At 37.7% G+C, this 20,390-nt stretch overlaps 1 protein-coding gene across 8 annotated transcripts in view; it reads left to right on the top strand.

Moving 5' to 3' along the window:
- Positions 1 to 20,390, top strand: part of tnk2b (tyrosine kinase, non-receptor, 2b) — a 98,306-nt gene that overhangs the window by 38,343 nt on the left and 39,573 nt on the right. For 2 of the 8 annotated variants that reach the window (XM_048164555.1, XM_048164552.1), the window contains exon 2: positions 16,608 to 16,800. In XM_048164555.1, coding sequence (XP_048020512.1) covers positions 16,623 to 16,800 — 178 coding nt within the window. In that variant the 5' untranslated portion in view covers positions 16,608 to 16,622. Of the gene's footprint in view, positions 1 to 1,216; positions 2,419 to 16,607; positions 16,801 to 20,390 lie in introns of those variants that run through there. The other 6 variants (XM_048164551.1, XM_048164554.1, XM_048164553.1 and 3 more) reach the window with 6 other exon arrangements.

Here is a 20,390-nt window from a genome sequence, read left to right as displayed (position 1 = left end):
TGAAGTGTGGACATTACTGGGTGTCATTCAAATGCCACAGGTCACAAGCACTTCTGTGTGATTGCTGCCCTCTGGTGGTTCATTAGAGCTCTGCAGCACAAGTGATCCATCTGACCACTGCAAGAAATATTTCTGTAAAAAACATCAAGTTAGCTAGAACAAGCGATACAGTAGTCTTATGGGTTTAACAGAGTAGATCTGATTCCATTAATCGAGTTTGTTGCTGTTTTAACATGGACCATCATTGAATCTTGCAGGCAGACATTAGAGCGAAGGTGGATTTGTCTTCTCTGTGAGGTGCTACAAATGGAGGTGTAGCGTGAGCTTGGCTCATCTGGTCCAAATGTGCAAAGCAGTGGTAACTACAGGTCACATACACACATGCACATTAAAGAAAGTGTTCCTTGATGACAACACCTTCACCTTCTTTCTTTGGTTTTTACATTTTATAATGCGAAACATGAAAATTGTCATTGTTTATTCACCCCAACACTTTTGTTCCTAAGACTTTTGTTCATCTTCTGAACACATTTTTTTTTTTTTTAAGTTATCCATATGAACAAAGCACTGTAATCCAAATGGACTGAAGAGACATGGTCACTTTATATGATGATCAGATTTAAGTTATGCTTTTTTTCGAATATACACATTGATCAGCACACATACATGGAGCACATAAAATATGATAAACGGAAGCGCAAACTTGAACTGACCAAACACAACGCCACCTACAGTGTCTACAGTGTACAGCTGGTTTAAATGTTCAACCAAATTTCTGAGCTTAGTCACAGGGACCCACACTTTCCCCTTATTCACAGCTGTGCTAGCATTACCAATTCCCCCCCCAAATTCTCTTGTCGCTAAAATAAAGCTCATTCTTCGGTAAGTCTCCAGAAAATTCCTGCTGCATTAGCTGCTCGGTCTGAAGCAGTGCTGGAAATTCTTTGTGTCAGGGCAGTAATTGGAGGCAGACCATTTGACACGCAGGGCCCTGCTTTACTGCATCTGTCCTTGCTCACCTCATCTTCCCTCTTACTCCTGGAAAAAAAAAACAACACCGCTCAACCAGCATTATACGTTTTGTTTATCGCTCTAAAAGTTGCACATCTGGTTTAGTCTGTGGGCTTGATGAACGAGTGGGGACTAAGGGAGGGAGGGAGAAAGGATGTAAATAAAACATGGTTTATTCTGCTAGGGGTGATGAAGCCAAAATGTCCCCTTTAAATTTGGGCGGGGGGAGGTGGTTTGAATGTGTTTGTTTACAAGAGGTTGAGATAATGTTTTTAGAGAGATTGAGAAAGGAGAATGCTGAAAACTAAATAAAGAAGAAAAGTCAGGCCATGCTTAGAGCAGAGTGGAAGAGAGTGAGTGAATATAAAAGAAAGATGTGGTGAGAGCCAGAGATAGGAGGGGATATGATGGTGTTCTGGAGGGGGATTTGTTAAAAGTCCAACATATGGGAGGAACACAGGAAATGAGCTCTCCATCCTGCAGTTAAATCTGACCTTTTGGCTCACGATCAAATGCTCCTCCATCCGAATACCATAGAGTCTCTGTCCCAGGCACAGGCTGATGGAGGGAGGAGAGGGAGAGCGAGAGGGAGGGAAAGAGAAGGGGCACTTCCCCAGTGTCTGTTTGCGAGTTGCAGGAATTACACAGTCACGCACTAGGGAGAGTGAAAAAAAGAGAGAATCCTAGACGCTCCTCCTGCTCCAGAACAACACGTCCCCTCTGACACAAACATGTGAAAAGACAAAAAAAAGCCAGTAACTCTTCTAAGCAGACCACAGAGGCACTAAGGGACGACTTTGTCTGGGCTTTGCAGCTCTTTTGATTCTCTTATCACTTCCACTGTGGCTGTCATCTGAGTGAGGGATTTGGGAATAGAAGAAACTGTCCTATTAATAGCTGGGTGGTGGACTGAGCGAATGGATAGAGGAATTGACAACTGAGGAAACTGACTCCAGTACATTCTGTGAAATCTTTTTGCAATAAGGAGGACTTGTACTCGCTCCACAGCCTGCAGTGTGATCTTGGTTTTGAGATGTTCTAACTAGGCTGGCATGTGAACAGTTCCCTTTGGCAAACCTCTCTCTCTCTGGTGTTTTCTTGCCTTTCCCCACACGGTCCCCCTGCATACAAGTTCTCCAGACTAGCACTGATCTTCGGTTAAAGGAGCTTAATGTGGATTGCCCGCGATGGAATGTAGTACGTGGGCTGTACAACTTCAGGAGACCTTCAAACTGAGGAGACCTTCACCGTTTTGGAGTGGTCTCTTCATCTTGGACCTTGTTCTCCAGCAAAAGAGTCTCGGATTCTTAGCTTGACTTTTTGTGGATTCTCATAGAACTTAAGATGCGTCGATTTGACAAGCTCAAAAAATCATTCCCGTTTCTTGCTCATTTCCATGTGTACAGAGTAAGTCTGGATTTTATTTTTTTTGTGCAGAGCATGCTGGGTTTTAGTATGAAGAATGGAGCTGGGAATCTCAGGACTTGACACATGCATGAGTATTGGTTCAGCATCTGTGTTGGTGTGAAACCACACCATGCCTTTACACATGTGCCAGAGATTAGCTAGAGCCTTATCCCCAACAATAGGCCTTCATCAGACCTTCACATTGCATAACTTGTCCTAACAGTTCACCCTTTATTTATGTAGCATGCACTGTCAGCAGTCGGGTGTTTTGTTTGTTTGGCGTTTATATACCATTCAGTGTGCATCTATTAGGCCTAATTCACTTTTGTAATGTTCTTTCTCAAGTTTGTGTGAAGGGTGTAATCACTCTTTGCCTTTGTCGAATGGTAATAGTTCCCTTGGGATTAGAGGCTACAGCCTTCTAACACCATATGCACTTCACACTGCACAAGCTTAACTTATTGCCTCTAGCATTATAGTGTACCTGTGCTTCGGTAATACCGCAATATCCAAGCTTTGGAATCCCTGCAGCACCACAATATTTTCAAAATGATAATACCATGATGCATATTATTATGAATATTAATGCATGCTTATATCCTCACATGCAGTACTCAAGCTCAATTCAGTTTTGGAGCAGTGCTTGTAGCTCAGACTAAAGAACCGTTCACACAGGACACAAAAAGCAGTACAACAAAGTGAAACAATGCTGAAATCTCTGGATGTGTTTTTCAAAGAATTCGTTTTAATATGACTGCATCATAAAATGCAAAGCACATTGTGCAAGACAATAAAAACATGCATATATACATAGACCAGTGATTACAAATTGTGATTAAAAGTGATTAAAACTGCCACTTAATGCACATTTTAAGCAAACTGCAAATCCCATTATGTCTGAGTATGATCTGAGTTTGGTGGATTTTACAGGATCTGGGTTTTGTTTGGAATTCTCACAATCTGTAGTGAATCATTCTGCAACTCCTGATAGAAACTTGGTATCCAACTTCTTACCATGCCACAGAGTTTTGCGAGGAACAAAATCTCATTAACATGCTTGTACCATGAGAAGCTTTCATTTAAAAAAAAAAAAAATGCTGTATTTCAGTGTGTTGTTGTTATTTTGTTATTGTAGACATAACTTTGATTCAAATTGAAGTTTATTCTGCTTCCTTAACTTTGCTGTGAACAGGGTTTGTACAGGTGCTGGAAATCCTGGAAAAATGCTTGAATTTGAATGTAGTGTTTTCAAGGCTAGAAAAGTGCTTAAATGCTTGAGATTGTGAGTGCATTGCTTTCATAATAATTTGCTATGTTACTGAAAAGTTTACTATTCAGATAAAATAAGTGTTTTTGCCTTTTGCTTAAAATGAAAGCAACTCCGCTCGAGTTTCTGTGTGTTGCTATAGTTCATCTGCCAGTTTTTTGTAATGTGCGCCCTCTATGAGATGACAGCATGCTGGGACGTTGCTGTTTTAATGTGTATTGGCTTGAGAACAAAAAATACAAATTATGGTTGAAACAAGTAGCCATTAGCAAATTCTTATAGGCTAATGAATGGTTGATTTTTCGGGATTTAAAATGTAACTGTAAAACAACTTTTTGCCAGACATAATGTAAATGACAGTGTATATGTCATTAATTAAATGTTGATCACCAAGGGTCAGAAATTAACAGAGCTTGGTGCTAGATAAGGGGGCAAAAATTTCACGATAAAAGTGAAACCCTTTATCAGCTTGGCTCAAAACACACCGCAGAGTGAACTTAGAGTGAAGTGTTTACTTGCTGAGCATCTGAAACCCACGGCCACTAAACACCGCTGTCAGATCCAGTGTGAAGCTCTCGAGTTCGGTGCAGATTTGTCCCATACAACGATCCAGTTTTTAATCCACAATCACTGATGGATTTACTCTGGTAAAACAAACTGTAACCATGGTATTGTGGCAGAAATGTGGGGGATTCATATATAATTTTATTATGTTATTAATATGGACATTAAATGTATTAAATGAGTAATGGAATATACAGTGGGTATGGAAAGTATTCAAACCCCTTTAAATTTTTCACTCTTTGTTATATTGCAGCCATTTGCCAGAATTATTTAAGTTCATTTTTTTTTTTTCTCATTAATGTACACACAGCACCCCATATTGACAGAAAAACACAGAATTGTTGACATTTTTGCAGATTTATTAAAAAAGAAAAACTGAAATATCACATGGTCCTAAGTATTCAGACCCTTTGCTCAGTATTTAGTAGAAGCACCCTTTTGATCTAATACAGCCATGAGTCTTTTTGGGAAAGATGCAACAAGTTTTTCACACCTGGATTTGGGGATCCTCTGCCATTCCTCCTTGCAGATCCTCTCCAGTTCTGTCAGGTTGGATGGTAAACGTTGGTGGACGTTAGGTCTCTCCAGAGATGCTCAATTGGGTTTAAGTCAGGGCTCTGGCTGGGCCATTCAAGAAGCCACTTCTTCGTTATTTTAGCTGTGTGCTTAGGGTCATTGTCTTGTTGGAAGGTAAACCTTCGGCCCAGTCTGAGGTCCTGAGCACTCTGGAGAAGGTTTTCGTCCAGGATATCCCTTTACTTGGCCGCATTCATCTTTCCCTCGATTGCAACCAGTCGTCCTGTCCCTGCAGCTGAAAAACACCCCCACAGCATAATGCTGCCACCACCATGCTTCACTGTTGGGACTGTATTGGACAGGTGATGAGCAGTGCCTGGTTTTCTCCACGCATACCGCTTGTGTAGCTACCACTACAAAAAGTTCTATCTTGGTCTCATCAGACTAGGGCTGACCGATATATCGCATGCGATTGTCATGCGCATTTCGTCAGTAAAGCCGGTTCCCTGATTACCGCTAAATCGCCATCACCTGCTTTCAAATGGAGCGGCATTTAATAGACAGAGCCGTAGTTCACTGACAAGCCACGCAATATCGCGTTCATTATCGAAGGCGATTCATCTGCGACATGAATGCGGTATTGCGTGGCTGAGGAGAGGCTTCCGTCGGGCCACTCTGCCATAAAGCCCCGACTGGTAGAGGGCTTCAGTGATGGTTGACTTTCTACAACTTTCAGCCACAGTGATCTTTGGGTTCTTCTTTACCTCTCTCACCAAGGCTCTTCTCCCCCGATAGCTCAGTTTGGCCTGGACGGCCAGCTCTAGGAAGGGTTCTGGTCGTCCCAAACGTCTTCCATTTTAAGGATTATGGCGACCACTGTGCTCTTAGGAACCTTAAGTGAAGAAGAAATTTTTTTTGTAACCTTGGCCAGATCTGTGCCTTGCCACAATTCTGTCTCTGAGCTCTTCAGGCAGTTCCTTTGACCTCATGATTCTCATTTGCTCTGACATGCACTGTGAGCTGTAAGGTCTTATATAGACAGGTGTGTGGCTTTCCTAATAAAGTCCAATCAGTATAATCAAACACAGCTGGTCTCAAATGAAGGTGTAGAACCATCTCAAGGATGATCAGAAGAAATGGACTGCACCTGAGTTAAATATATGAGTGTCACAGCAAAGGGTCTGAATACTTAGGACCATGTGATATTTCAGTTTTTCTTTTTTAATAAATCTGCAAAAATGTCAACAATTCTATGTTTTTCTGTCAATATGGAGTGCTGTGTGTACATTAATGGGGGAAAAAATAAACTTAAATGATTTTAGCAAATGGCTGCAATATAACAAAGAGTGAAAAATTTAAGGGGGTCTGAATACTTTCCGTACCCACTGTAATTACAGTATTTTTGTTAAGCTTTTAGCCATTTTTGTGCATTTGTATTATACTAAATGTATTTTGGCTTCTGTTATCTAAAACAAATACCTTAGAAACAATATACTTAGGCATACTTTTTACCATAGTAGTGAGCTGCAATATGTGTGCGAAGACCAAATTTGACCCTAAATTTAAGTTTTTACAGATTTAAATGACAATTCTTGCAGATGTTTGATTTTAATGAACATAAATTTGTATCTGCATCCTAACTCAAGCTACTGTCAAATGTGCATTTCTAAGAGACAAAACATGTAGTAATAATTTGTGAAATGTTCACCTGTTTGGCAAGTGTTTGTCACGTGAAGATGATAAACTGTTGTCTGATGATAAAACTGCAATATATATATAATATACACATATATAATATAACAATAAATATTTTAATATAGCAGTACTACTATTGATACCAGTGCTTCCCACAGGTTTAAAATACACTTGCGGTGGTAGCCAGGTGAATAATCCTTACACATGCCACATACTACATGTCAAACAACAAATAATGCGTGATTTTTTTTTTAACAATATTTTTATTAATTGAAATTAATTTTAATTACCTAAGCTACTATTACATTTAATTAATGCATTATTATGCATTGTAAATTATACAAAATTACAGCATTCAAATGGCAAGTTATCCTTGCTTTGTCATATAGTGTCTCTCTGTGAATGGGACACAGAATTTACTGATACTAGTAAAATCCATATGTTGAATAATATGTGTCAAATGTTTTTAGTCTTTTCTTTTGTGAAATATCCAGATATCCGGGAGTAAACAGTTCTCACGCACACAGAACAAGCCGATACGAAACACGTAGGGCGAGGGGATATTTTCCACTAGTTATTTGATTGCGGATGCTTTCATTATCTCAGGCGGATACAAAAGTATAAGAGCATAAAAATAATAAAAGCAAAAACGTGTCTCCAAATATACTTGGGCGGCCGTTATTCCTGGGCAACCCGCCCAAGTAAAGTCTATGTTTGGGAAGCACTGGATACTACTACTACAACTACGACGGAATAGGCAAATGCTAGGGTGCTCCAAATGAGTGTTTTTTTTTTTTTTTTTTTTTTTTTTTTTTAAACCAATACTGTTTGAATACTATTAAATCAAAATATTACAAAAAAGTGAACCCCCCCCCCAAAAAAAAAAAAAAAAAAAACATAACCAAATTACTTAGTCACCCAATTCACCCCAGTCCGATGCATTAATCGTTTTCCTGCCCATCCACACTTGGACAGTTACGTGATTGTGACAGATGGCTGAATTCACAACTAAATTAGCATTATAGCCAGATAGCTTACAATGTCAAAAATACCGAATACCGAATTATTTTTTTAATTATTTTTTTTTCTGTAGTTTCACCATCTTTTTTTGTTTAAAAAAAACAAAAAAACAAAACAATATAATATAACACCCAATGGTCGCATACACTCCTCTAAGATGCAATATAGTTAGAATCTGTAATATAAAACTGTAATTTTTTTTTTTTTTGTAATAGTGTAATAATCTTATTGCTTGATCTGTTTAACCCTCTGGGGTCTGAGGATTTTTGGGGGCCTGGAGAAGTTTTGACATGCCCTGACATTTGTGCTTACACTGTATTCAGCAAAAATTAGGCTACCATAATATGTGTGGAACATGTATGTACATGTTTGTGTTTTTGAAGGAATAACGTCTATGCATGGTTATTGAAAAAACAAAAAACTTAAGTCACTGAAATAAGGCCAAAAAAAATAAAAAAATAAATCTGTGTTCACAAGACTTCTGGGTATTGGAGATTGTAGACTAGAGTTTTTGCTTCAAAATTATGAAAAAATTATTGTGCCTACGTGTTCATATAAAACAATAGAGAGATTTAATTTTTCTAAGACACTTTTTGTCAAGAAACACAGTATGTGTGGAGGCGTGAATCATCATGAATAATGCTGTAATTCACATCTGAGAAGACAAAGATCCGCGTAATAATGACCTGTAATATTGCATATTAATGAGCTCTTTCAGTCAGGTAGGCTGTGAAAAAACCCTCTGTGATCATGCTGATAAGAGGATTAATGTTCACTCTTGACAAAAACATTATTTTTGTGATCTCATGCATGCACGTATTGCACATGATGTGAAGAAAATTTTGTATAGGCCTATGTTAAATTACAGTACCAGTCAAAAGATTGGATGCATTTTTTTTTTTTTTTTTTTTTTTTAATTTTTTTTAAGTCTTAATTCTCTAACCAAATAATGGTTTTCTATTTTGATATACTTTAAAATATAATGTATTTCTGTTATACAAAGCGTCTGAACATTCCTACCTCTATGGCATTTCATGTAGGCTAATATATTTGTTATATTATATAGCCTAAATGTTAATGTGCACTTGACAAACTATACCATGTGACATTCCAGGAACTAACAGGCTTCCAGAGATTGCTTTAACTCTCTTGAGTAGGGTAACGCGCCGGCGCGTTTTGCAGGATTTTTTTCACATTGCAGCAAAACAGACTTAAAATACTCCATTTTTTTTGTCATAGACAGTAATATATCAATTGAAACTATAGAATATCATCTTTTATTTGTGTACACTCAGAGTAAAAACAAAATGTTGTGCTTTTTGCAAAATAAAGAAAACTAACATGATGCGTGATCTGTCGTCTCCCTCTGAACGAAGTCCAATCTGCTAGTTCTCAGAAAATGAACTGTAACTTAGTCAATACTAATGACACAAAAATGAGACTTGTCTAAAAAAACGTTGAAATGTCAGGTTTTAAATCGTGTAAGTCAAATCGAAAACAAATATTCTCTTTATGTAATCTGTATGAAAAGAGACGCATGTCAGACCTCCGTGATTCAGCTCATTATCCACTAATGGGGCCACTCCCACGGAGCCAGCGCTATTCAGACGCAAATTCTGAGGCAATACATGTATGCATCGTCTCAATCGTGTATTTATTGTCTTCAAAAGTGTTTTGAATTGCCATAGTTAGTGATCTCTGGAAGCCTGTTAGTTCCTGGATTGTCACATGGCCTATTCTTTAGATTAATTTGTGGACTAAATGTGCACAGAGCGCCCTCTGGCTGCAAGTATGAATTGAAACAATATCCACAGTATCCAGTGCTCACAGTGATGACAATAAATATTGAATAAATATTACTCCTCTGTATAGAAAATTGACATAAACATGAGAATCCATCAATATTTCTCCAAATGTGCATGCTTTTAAGCTAAAAGCCTATATGAAATGCCATAGAGGTAACAATTATTCAGACACTTTGCATCACAGAAATACATTATATTTTAAAGTATATAATAGAATACCATTATTTTAAATTGTAGTAATTTCACAGTATTGCTGTTTTTTCTGTATGTTTGATATACACAATGATGAGCTTGAGACATGATCACAGAGGGTTTTTTTCACAGCCTACCTGTCTGAAAGGCCTCATTATTATGCAGCTCATTAGAGGTTCTTTATGCGATTCTTTTGTCTTCTCAGGTGTAAATCACCCATTATTCATGATGATTCACGCATACTGTGTTTCTTGACAAAAAGTGTCTTACAAAAACTAAATTAATATATTGTTATAAATGAACAAGTAGGCAGGATAATTTTTACATAATTTTGAAGCAAAAACTCTAGTCTACAACCTCCAATACCCAGAAGTCTTGTGAACACGTATATAATATTTTTTTAGTATTAGCAATATTAGTTTTTTGTTTTTTCAATAACCACGCATAAACGTTATTCCTTCAAAAACACAAATATGTACATGCATGTTCCTCACATATTATGGTAGCCTAGTTTGTGCTGAATTCAGTGTAATGACACTTTTCCATTTTAATATGTTTATGAACAACTGAAAAAAGCACAAATGTCAGGGCATGTCAAAACTTCTCCAGGCCCCAAATCAGCCTCAGACTCCGGAGGGTTAACATCCAGATAAACACTTTTGAAGATAATAAATAGACGATTGAGACGATGTATGCATGTATTGCCTCAGAATTTGTGTCTGAATAGCGCTGGCTCCGTGGGCGTGGCCGCATTAGTGGATAATGAGCTGAATCATGGGCATCTGACGTGTCTTTTTCATACATATTACATAAACGGAGAATATTTGATTTCGATTTGACTTACACAATTTCAAACCTGACATTTCAACGTTTCTTTAGACAGAAGTCCAATTTTTTTTGTGATTTAGTATTCACTAAGTTACACTTTATTTTCTGACAACTACCAGATTGGATTTTGTTCAGAGGGAGATGACAGATCATGCATCATGTTTGTTTTCTTTATTTTACAAAAAGCACAATATTTTGTTTTTACTCTGAGTGTACACAAATAAAAGAAGATATTCCACAGATTAAAATGGTGTATAACTCTTATGTGCAACATTGATGGAGTATTTTGAGTCTCTTTCACACTGGTAAGTAAAAAAACTGAGGTTGTATCGCCGGCGATACCTCAGACTTCAGAGTGTTAATGGGGTTCTAAAATCAAGAAAATCAAGACAAAGCCATGCAGTTTCTGTGTGAGTTAGACCTGCACGATTAATTGTTGAAAGATTGCTATCTCGATTCAAACACCCATGCGACCTTATTCCTAAATGACAACGATTTGGCTATGTGTAAACTTTTGACAAGTACGATCACAGTGAACATTCAGATCTGCACTGGTGCTGCCGCTGAGCCAGAGAGAGCAGTTGTCATGTATAGGTATGAAACAGCTTCACAATGGCTTCTTTCCAACCACACAGAATCATTATTTCTGTTACAATGATTCAAATTATCACAGAAGTACTGGAATAAAAATGTATAGTTCAGAAATGAACTCTGACGTCTATGATAGTGATCAAAATAGTGTAAATCACCTTTTGAAAGTAACATAACACGTCAAATAAAGATTGTATCAATTACATAATTTTACTTGCATCAATTATAAATGAATGTAAAAAATTTATTTTTCATTGAATCGTCCAAGAGATTCGTTCAAAATCACTGATCCATCTAATAATAAAAAGTTAAGTCTTTACAAGTTAGTCTAGGGGTCGGCATCTTATGGCATATGAGGGGTAATCGCTGGCACGTTAGCAAAAGCGAGAGAGGTGTATTATTTCTTTCAGATAAAGTATAAATAATATTAAAGTGTGAAAATTAAACTGTGCAAGTCAATGCAAGCATGCAGCTCTGACTATTGGCTATTGATAAGTGTTCATCACATGCACACAAATTACTGTCTGACAGCTTACAGCTGCTTCCGCTGTACATAGTCAATGCTATACATTTTGGACATATTCAGCCAAGTATATTGAGTCCTATTAAACATTCCACACACATCAAAATGACTGTGATGCATGTGGAAACTCTGTTCATGTGTACCTGGTCACTTCATGTGTTTTCTCTGACCGGATAGCTATCTATAATAGTAAAAAAGGCATTATTTCGCATTCTAGATGAATCTGGACAAAATGTGTCTGGTTGTTGAAGCCACATGTATATTTTAATTCTTAAAATGGTAAAACTAAACATGAGAGCGTGTTATAACGGCTCCTGGTACCCAGATATGACAGCACTACTGCAGCATGCGTCGCTGCAGATAGCAGCTGAGCATCTCTTCAGAAGCTGACGTGCAAACTACTGCAAATTAAACAAAGTTGTGCGTCACATCATGAAGCTCAACACATAGTCGTCTTCATTAAAAGTAAAATTTTAATTATCTTATGAGACTCTAAACTGTCTTATGAGTGCTGATGCTGGCTCTCTCTCCAGTTGCGGTGTTCGATCTTGAAATTGCCTGATGAAAAATAAAATTAAGCTCATATCTTGCTTTTTTGGACGTGAACTGTTAAATTGAACACATGAAATAACATAACACATGAATGACCAGATTTAAATAGGCTCACTGGAAATCTGTTCAAGTCTAATTTAAATCTGAAAACAAACTAAAGGATTTTTACAAATTGTATGTAAAATTGCTTCAGAAATACTTAAATTACTTAAAGGGATGCACTGTTTCTATATTAGCCATTATGAATATTTAATGTGCGCAGTGGCACAGTGATTAACTCAGAAACGTAAAAATGGCACTTCATGACAAAAAGGTTGTCGACCCCTGAATTAGTCATTGATTCATTCATTCATACCAATATTTTTAAATAGTGCATCAATACAAATTTTGTCAGAGCATCAAGTAAATTACTTTTATTTGTCTATTCAGAATCAGGGTGTGCTCCAAAACTGTCTCTCAGACATGCGCATATACTGAAAGGAAGCTGAAGGGCTATCCTCCCTTCTCTCCTTCAAAAACCTCTTAAAAACCTGTTTTTTCTCTGAATATTACTGCTCTCAATCTATAAATTGTACTTTATGGATATGTTATTTGTTTGAATCCCTCTTTGTTTCTATCTCTAACTTTTCATATTGTGCTTTGATGTTTATTTGGTTCTGTTCCCTGAACTTGTCTTTGTAAAGCGACCTTGGGTGTTGCAAAGGTGCTATATAAATAAAAACTATTATTATTATTATTAAATGAGTTCTCTTCTGCTGGCTTAAAAACGCATTTAAATAAGATTTTGTGACGACGCAGCAAGATAATCCAAAACTCTACCGGTTGACAAATTTCTACCTGTTTATCGTGTCTACAGGTATATCATGCACCCTGTTCAGAGATCTGAACTTTGACGTCAAGACCCTTAAGCTTACGAGCATGCGAAGTAGACCGAAAATAGGCATACTTAGACATGACATTGGATCTGTTCCCAGTTTAAGTGTGAAAAAATCCTGGGAAGTTCAGTGTGGGAAAGGATGTGGCTGCTTGTAGATTTTTAGTAATTTGGATTTGTGACCCTCTATTTTGTCAATATAAACTTGTTTTCTGTTTTAGTTTTTCTGGATTCTAAATTCAAAATTTGCCAAACTCTGTGACATTCAGTAAATAATGTTTTTATGGATTTTGCGGTTTCTGCATCACAGAAATCATAGGGCCCTTAAATTAATAATGCTCATTCTTGTAGTTGAAGCAAAAAATGAGAGAACTTTACAGAAATGAAATGCATTCTGAAAGTTATTGATGGTTAAATTAATGTCAAAAAGGCCCTAACCCTTATGACCCATGGCTTTTCATGTGTCAACACAGGAAGCACTTTGGGCACAAAAGACTTCTTATGCTCTCTAACCTTCTGACACTCATTCAAGAAACCTGTTGACTTTTTAACCCCTTGTTTTACACAAACATCTTTGCAAGGTTCCGCCTCTTTCACAAATCAGCAACATCTGAAGACTTCTGTCTGCACAGACCAACTATTAAAAAAGAGCCCTGACAGAACTCAAAGACACCTTAATCTAACATTTACAAATAGACAAAACCCAATTGAATGGGTTGTTGTGGACTGTAAGCCACTGAAACCAGCAGTATATTGACTTATTTTAATTTTTTTTTTTTTCTATTAGATGTTTGCTTGTTTCTTTCACAGTAATGCAAAGACTTTTGAATTATTTTCATTTCAGAGCTTTTTCAGCAATTGTTAATATGTAATTAATTGGCATATCATGTAAACGGTTTGATTAAAAACTTTGACAGCCCTAATTTCAACACATCAAGAGAAACTTTACCCACACTCCCTCACAGCTGCTTGTTCGTCACTTTTTGGCATTGCAGATTGAGTGATTGCTTCTAAGTGAGTCTGAAGCAATTTCTCACATGGATTTAGCATTACAATCAAAGCACAAACCCATGTTTACAATTGTATTGCTACTGTAATATTTCTGGCATGTACAGTATGCAATCTTAACAGCCTGTTAGTTAGATGCACACACCATATGCAGTTTCATTGTATGTGAAAGTGTTAAGAACAAAAGCTTAAAAGTTACATGATCACACAAAAGCACAATGTCATTCAAAAGGGTGAGAAGGCACTGCAGCCTCTCTGATCGCAAGATTGTTCTGCTTTCTCCCAATTGCCTTAATGTTGTTAAGACGTGACTGACCACAAGGCCTCCAGAGAAGGAAAGTGTGTCAGAGAGAAAGAACACCAGTGTGAAGGAGTGCAGGGGGAGGGAGAGATTGAAAATTTAAAGCAGCTGATGTCCAATATGCTCCAACAGAAAAAAGAATAAGCACAAAAGCAGACTATGGAAAACAGTAGCACACTTTTAGTTGTCCCAGAGCTTCCAACCACCAATGCCAGTGTTCTTCCATCCGTTTGCCGTTTCATTCATGTTTTTCCCTTGTTACAAAACAGAAGCTTAAAGGGAACGTGGATGTTCATTGTTTAAAAGGTGATAAGGACTTTGGGAATTGAGTGCTTATGATTTTTATGGAAACGTTTTTAATTGGGTCAGAAGTGGAATTAGAGATGCAGCAGCTGCTGTGGAAAGGTAAGGCCTGTGTAGCTGGTTAGTTTTGGAGCTGTGGAGGTGCTTCTTTTGGGAGGAATTAAAAAGCTTAGAGAGCGACTCAGCACATGTGGCCTGGGCCAGGACCAATGCCATCTGTGTTTTATGAACTTCAGGTGTGAGTATTCGTTTTTCGTGTGTGCTCACCAGATGTGCGCCACAGTTGAACAGTGAAAGCCAACTGTATCATATTATTTATTTATTTTTTTTATGAGCTGTTGTTACCGCATAGTCTGAGCATTTAACATGCTATTAAAAGTGATTCAGCTCAATCACACTTTTAGACTTGATCACTTATTACTCTCTAGATGGACACTACTATTTATTTTTGGACAATGGTTAGGGAATGTTTTGTTTTGAATGGCATGAGCATGTTTGCTTCTGGGAATTTGGGAGAGTCATTGCCTATTAGTGTTCAAAAGTACCGACCACGATATTAAGTCGGTACTGAAATTTTAAAAATGTGACGCTGTTGAGTGGATTTGTAGACTTCTCTGATTGGCCTGTGTGTCAACACGTTTATCAGATATATCTGTGATTGGCTACAATGATCAACGCACGGGACCGTTTGAAAGCGTTTGAAAGTGTTTGAATTTGAAAGTGGGATTGCTTTCAATTGCTCCTGTGTGTATCTGTGTAAGCGCTCAGTGAAGAGTGTCATTGATGTCTGTTTACTAGGGGTGTGACAAGACAGGTAGCTCACAAGAAGAGATGAGACTCGAGACTGAGTTCACGAGAACGAGACGAGACAAGATTTTTACACAGTATTTAAGAAATCCTCAATGGCAAAATATAAGACTAGAAAAAATATTCTGCAGGTGCATTTGAAATGTTTTAACTAATCATCTTGTAATGAATGTCATTTAAGTTCTACTTTCTCAGTATGAATTATATGCAGTAAAAGACAACAATACTGTACAGTACTGTAAAAGGTTTTGCCACTAACTCAACTGACTGACTTCTCTTCTGTATGATTTCAGTCTCGTCAGACCTTGCTGTACATGATTTATGAGCTTCTACAACTTTTGACTTCCTAACTGAACTCCTTTCCACAAACTTATAGAAATAAAAACAGTATAAATAAAAATGGTAACACTTTACAATAAGGTCTCATTTATTAACATTAATGTATTAACCAACATCAACTAACAATGAGCAATATATTTGCTACAGTATTTTTTTTAATCTATGTTGATTAATAAAAATAATCATTCATTGTTAGTTCACAGTGCATAAACTAATATTAACAAATGAAACCTTATTGTTTGTGCTTAATCAGATTAAGGGAAAACTGTTATTCATTTTTATGGTAAGACTTTACAATAAGTGCAACCATAATCGCACTCTCTCAATATTAAAAGTGCAAATTTTTAATAAGAAATTTTTTTTTCTTTGATACAGAGATAAGAGATGGTTACAGCTACACAGCCCAGCCTGAGATAGCTTTCATATTGGAAGATATTTGCATGCATCAGGGAGCCGCTTTCAAAATGCGGGGTATTGAATCGCGTTTGAATGCACCCTCGCGTTTACTTTCACTTTCGCGATCACGTGTACTCTGTAAATATGGAGCAGTGGCGGTGACCGTTATCCAACTGAATTAAATGTTTTTTTATTTAAATACAAAGCAAAACGACAGTGGAGGCGTAATGTAAACGTAGCGGTGGCATATTCTATCCTAATCATTCTAACACTCTGTCATGGCAATATCACGAGACTACTTTTCGCCTCTATGAGAAATCTCGAAATTTTAGTCTCGCGAGATCTCGTGTCACGAGATCTCGTCACACCCCTACTGTTTACAATGTTTTTGAAACGTTGATCATTGTAGCCAATCACAGACATATCTTATGAGCGAGTCAACACAATTGCCAATCAGAGGTGTTTACAAATCCACTCAACAACGCTCAAAGCGTCACATTTTTAAAATTTCAGTACCGACTTGGTACCGTGGTTGGTATTTTGTGACAACGCTATTGCCTATTGGCAACAGCTCTTTGGACTTCATTGATGTGTCTATTTCTGTGCAGAAGTTGGGCAGCAGTATGCAGTGTGAGGAGGGCACTGAGTGGTTGCTGGAACTGCTGATGGAAGTACAACTGCAGCAGTACTTCCTGCGCATCCGTGATGAGCTCAACGTTACACGTCTCTCACACTTTGACTATGTGAAGAATGAGGACCTGGAGAAGATCGGAATGGGCCGGCCCGGTGAGTCCAACCAAGGTGTTTTGCTTGTAGCTTTATCACAAATAATACCTTCCATAAGGCAGTTCACACAGAGATCCTACATAAACAGTTATGCAGAGATGCAAACCAAATTTTTTATGATTTTAATTGATAAATTAAATGTTTCCATCCATCTATTTTTATGCTTATTTTGGGATATTGCATAAAAAACTGCTGGATGGAAACGCCAAGATGTGCATAAATTATAAAAATGCACTTATAAACTTATGAGCTTGTTTGAGACTAACACATTTTTTATCCACTAAGAAAGCATGCGCATAAACTATGATGGAAACTCAGTTATCAAATATATTCCTAAATGCGCATCGAAAGAATCATATAACTTTGCGGGATGGGACAGCATAACTGGATGGACCAGGAGATGTCGTGGACTAGCATCTGAAATGCTGTTTTGGTCATTCTGAAATGCCTGAGTAGAGTCTGTCATCAAAGAGGTTTGGTAAAATTACCTCCCAGAACTGTCTTACATGACTGCTTTCCCAAAAAGCAAGCATCTGCTTCTGAAAGAAAGACGATGCATTTCGTCTGCACGCTCTAAGACACAATTAATTTATTACATGGAAAAATTATTATACAGTGGCTTCTCCTACTTTTTTTAGTGATATTTAGTGGCAGTTTATCAGGAAGTGACGATTTTGTTCTCTTCTGTGGAGGACGAGAAATGACTTAAGTATAAAATAAATAAATACGTAAATGCATAAATAAATAAATAAATATAGAAATACATAAAGAAATAAATGAATAAATAAATACATGTAGACATGCATAAGTAAATAAATGAATAAATAAATAAAAATTTAAATCCATTAAATTTTTTTAAATCCATTAATAAATGCAGAAATACATAAATAAATAAATGCTGAAATAAATAAATGCAGAAATACATCAATAAATGAATGAATGAATGAATAAATAATTAAATGCTGAAATAAATAAATAAATAAATAAATGCAGATATGCATGAATTAATACATAAATAAATAATTTATGTACCATTTAGTGTTCTATCGTGTTGTCCCACCGTAGTGTTATGCTACATTTTTTCTACATTTCAGTATTTTTACATTTATGTATTTCTACTTTTATTTATGCATTTCTACATTTATTTTTTTCTGTGTACGTATGTTAAAGCGGAACTCAGGTTCCTTCAGTGAATCACACTAAATACTCCAGTCGTAAATACTCCAAGCGCAGCTCTGGACTACAACGACTACAATGCTCACCAGTGCAGTAATTTTGCAAATACAGTACAAGAAATCTGGATGGAGGTGGGTAATTTTCGAAATTGTCTTATAAAGTCATAGTACATTGTTTTTGAATTACCGTAAAGCATTTTGTCACTCTTGCCTGAACGCGAACATGAGGCGAGATTGTGTCTGGTCGGCGAAGCTCAACTTGCAAGTGCTGTTTTTTGGCGTAGATGTGCCAGAGGGGGTTAGTGCTCACCTCAAACACACAAAGTCAATTAACCATCGTAAGGACTTAGAAAACTATTTATGAAGGTAAAAAAACATTACTTAGTTCTGCTTTAATAAGGTAGGAGGTCCTAACCTCTCTCAGTATAGGATTGGTTAAACAGGATCGTTATCGTTACGGCTGTACTACTGTGGATACTAGTTCTGCTAAATATGGCGGGTTTTTAAAGTCCCTGTAAAGTCATTTTAAAGTATGTGTTTTGAGTTTGTCACACCACAGAAAAATGTGTTATTAACCACCCAGCCAAATTTGAATGATTAAAAAAATCTGCAAGTAAATAAAATAAGTTATCAAAATCTCGAAAAAATAGGCAGCGCTCTCTGCTCTCAAACGCTGGGGGCGTGTCCGCTGTCGGCGCTGAAACCACACCCACTCGCGAGAGCTGCCGTCTCAACTTACTTGTCTAATGAGTCAAACATACTGATGCATATAAACAAAAGAATCACGTTAGAGGGTTGCACATTTTAGTAGAGTTACTGTGGACTACACTCATTGGTGGGCACGAACTGCCGAACTGTTGTCGAGTCGACAAATGACGGTGCCGCGAGACGGGAGGATGAAGGCCGGGACGGGAGAGACTCTGTCCGGCCCCATATATCATCGGTTATCGCCGGGACGGTAAGAAGGCCGAGGCGGGAGGGGGGCCGAGGTCTGTTCAGTCACATTCACCAAAAACAGCAGATTATCTGTGAATCCCAGCTGTCTGATGAAAGTTTTTAAATAAGGAGACCGAGCATATTGTATATTTTAACAACCATGTAATATGCATTTGCGTGACGAAGGCATTACTAGCTAAATGTACAAAGGGCTGTATGACTGTAATGACACTCGAGAATGAGCGAGTGAACCGCTGTAGAGGCGGCGCCACGCTCGGTGCGTCATCGACAGTTATATAGTGTTAGGGGAGGGGCTATGCTCGGGGGACGATGTGCGTCATTAGACCCCCGTTTTAGCTCCGCCCAAAAAATCCTGAGCAGAGACTTGGTGAAAAACTGTTTAACGCTCTAACTTCACAATTAAGCATTACACAATTCACAGACTTTGTAATGTGTTTCAGCAATACATTTGTAACATTTATAAAGTGTTTAGAAAGAATTCTCAGAATTGACTTTTACAGGGACTTTAAGTACCATTGCTAATGATTTGCATTTAATAGCAAATGATATAGATCATGCACCTAGCGACTTCCTTCTGTTTCGTTTAGAATGTGTAGTCAACGATTTAGTTCAGCTCAGTGTTGATATGGATGTAATATGTAATGCTAAATAAGGTTTGCTAGTACATTATTTCAGCAACATGACAAGCCAGTGAATTAGTAGGTTTCAATAGTTGCTTTGCACAGTGCGTGACATTTTATCTGTATGTTATGCGGCTAGAGTTTTGACACCGAGTCAATGGGCTCCGACAAGGAATTCACACCCACAGCGATTTCGAGGAGTCAACGGGCGGGGAGAAGAGGAAGCCATGGTGTGCGCGGAGCATCAGGCAGGGGACGGGGAGGCCTGTTTTGAAATTATCTTAGTTGTGTAGTTCTTAAAAAATGAAACAAATCAAGCAGGGATACTTACTTGTCAAGCAGAAATGTGGCTGATTCTGCATCGGTTTTTAATCCTTTCAGGACACGTAGCTCCCTCCACCTCGGAAAAGCTGCTCCGATATTTACCCTCGTTTTATTTCGGGCTCTATCTAATTCTTTCTTTTTGGCTTTTTTATCATCGTTATCTGTCTTTTTCCGTTTACCCGTCTTTATTTTATGAGCAGGTGCCACTCGAGGAATTGGCAGTTTGGATTGTTTTTCCACCATGAGCAAAGCTGCAGCACACCGTTAATCTTGAATTTGACGCCTGTACGCGCTCTGCATGAGAGGAGTGTGATCAGCGCGCACGCAAGCTTGATTGACACTGCTAAGACACTCCTCCTGGCTCTGATTGGTTGTTTCTTACCGGGAGCGGTGTATTTCTGCAAATGGCAATAGGACCACTGGGAGGAGCCAGAGGATCTTGATTTTTTTCACAGATTATCTGTCTCATATTCTACTGTCAGGACATAATGACAGATTTAACAAATATGTAAAAAATACATTTTTACAA

Source organism: Megalobrama amblycephala, linkage group LG17 (genome assembly GCF_018812025.1).
Source record: "Megalobrama amblycephala isolate DHTTF-2021 linkage group LG17, ASM1881202v1, whole genome shotgun sequence".
In the NCBI taxonomy this organism is placed as follows: Eukaryota; Metazoa; Chordata; class Actinopteri; order Cypriniformes; family Xenocyprididae; genus Megalobrama; species Megalobrama amblycephala.
This window is presented reverse-complemented; position numbering and strand designations above follow the sequence as displayed.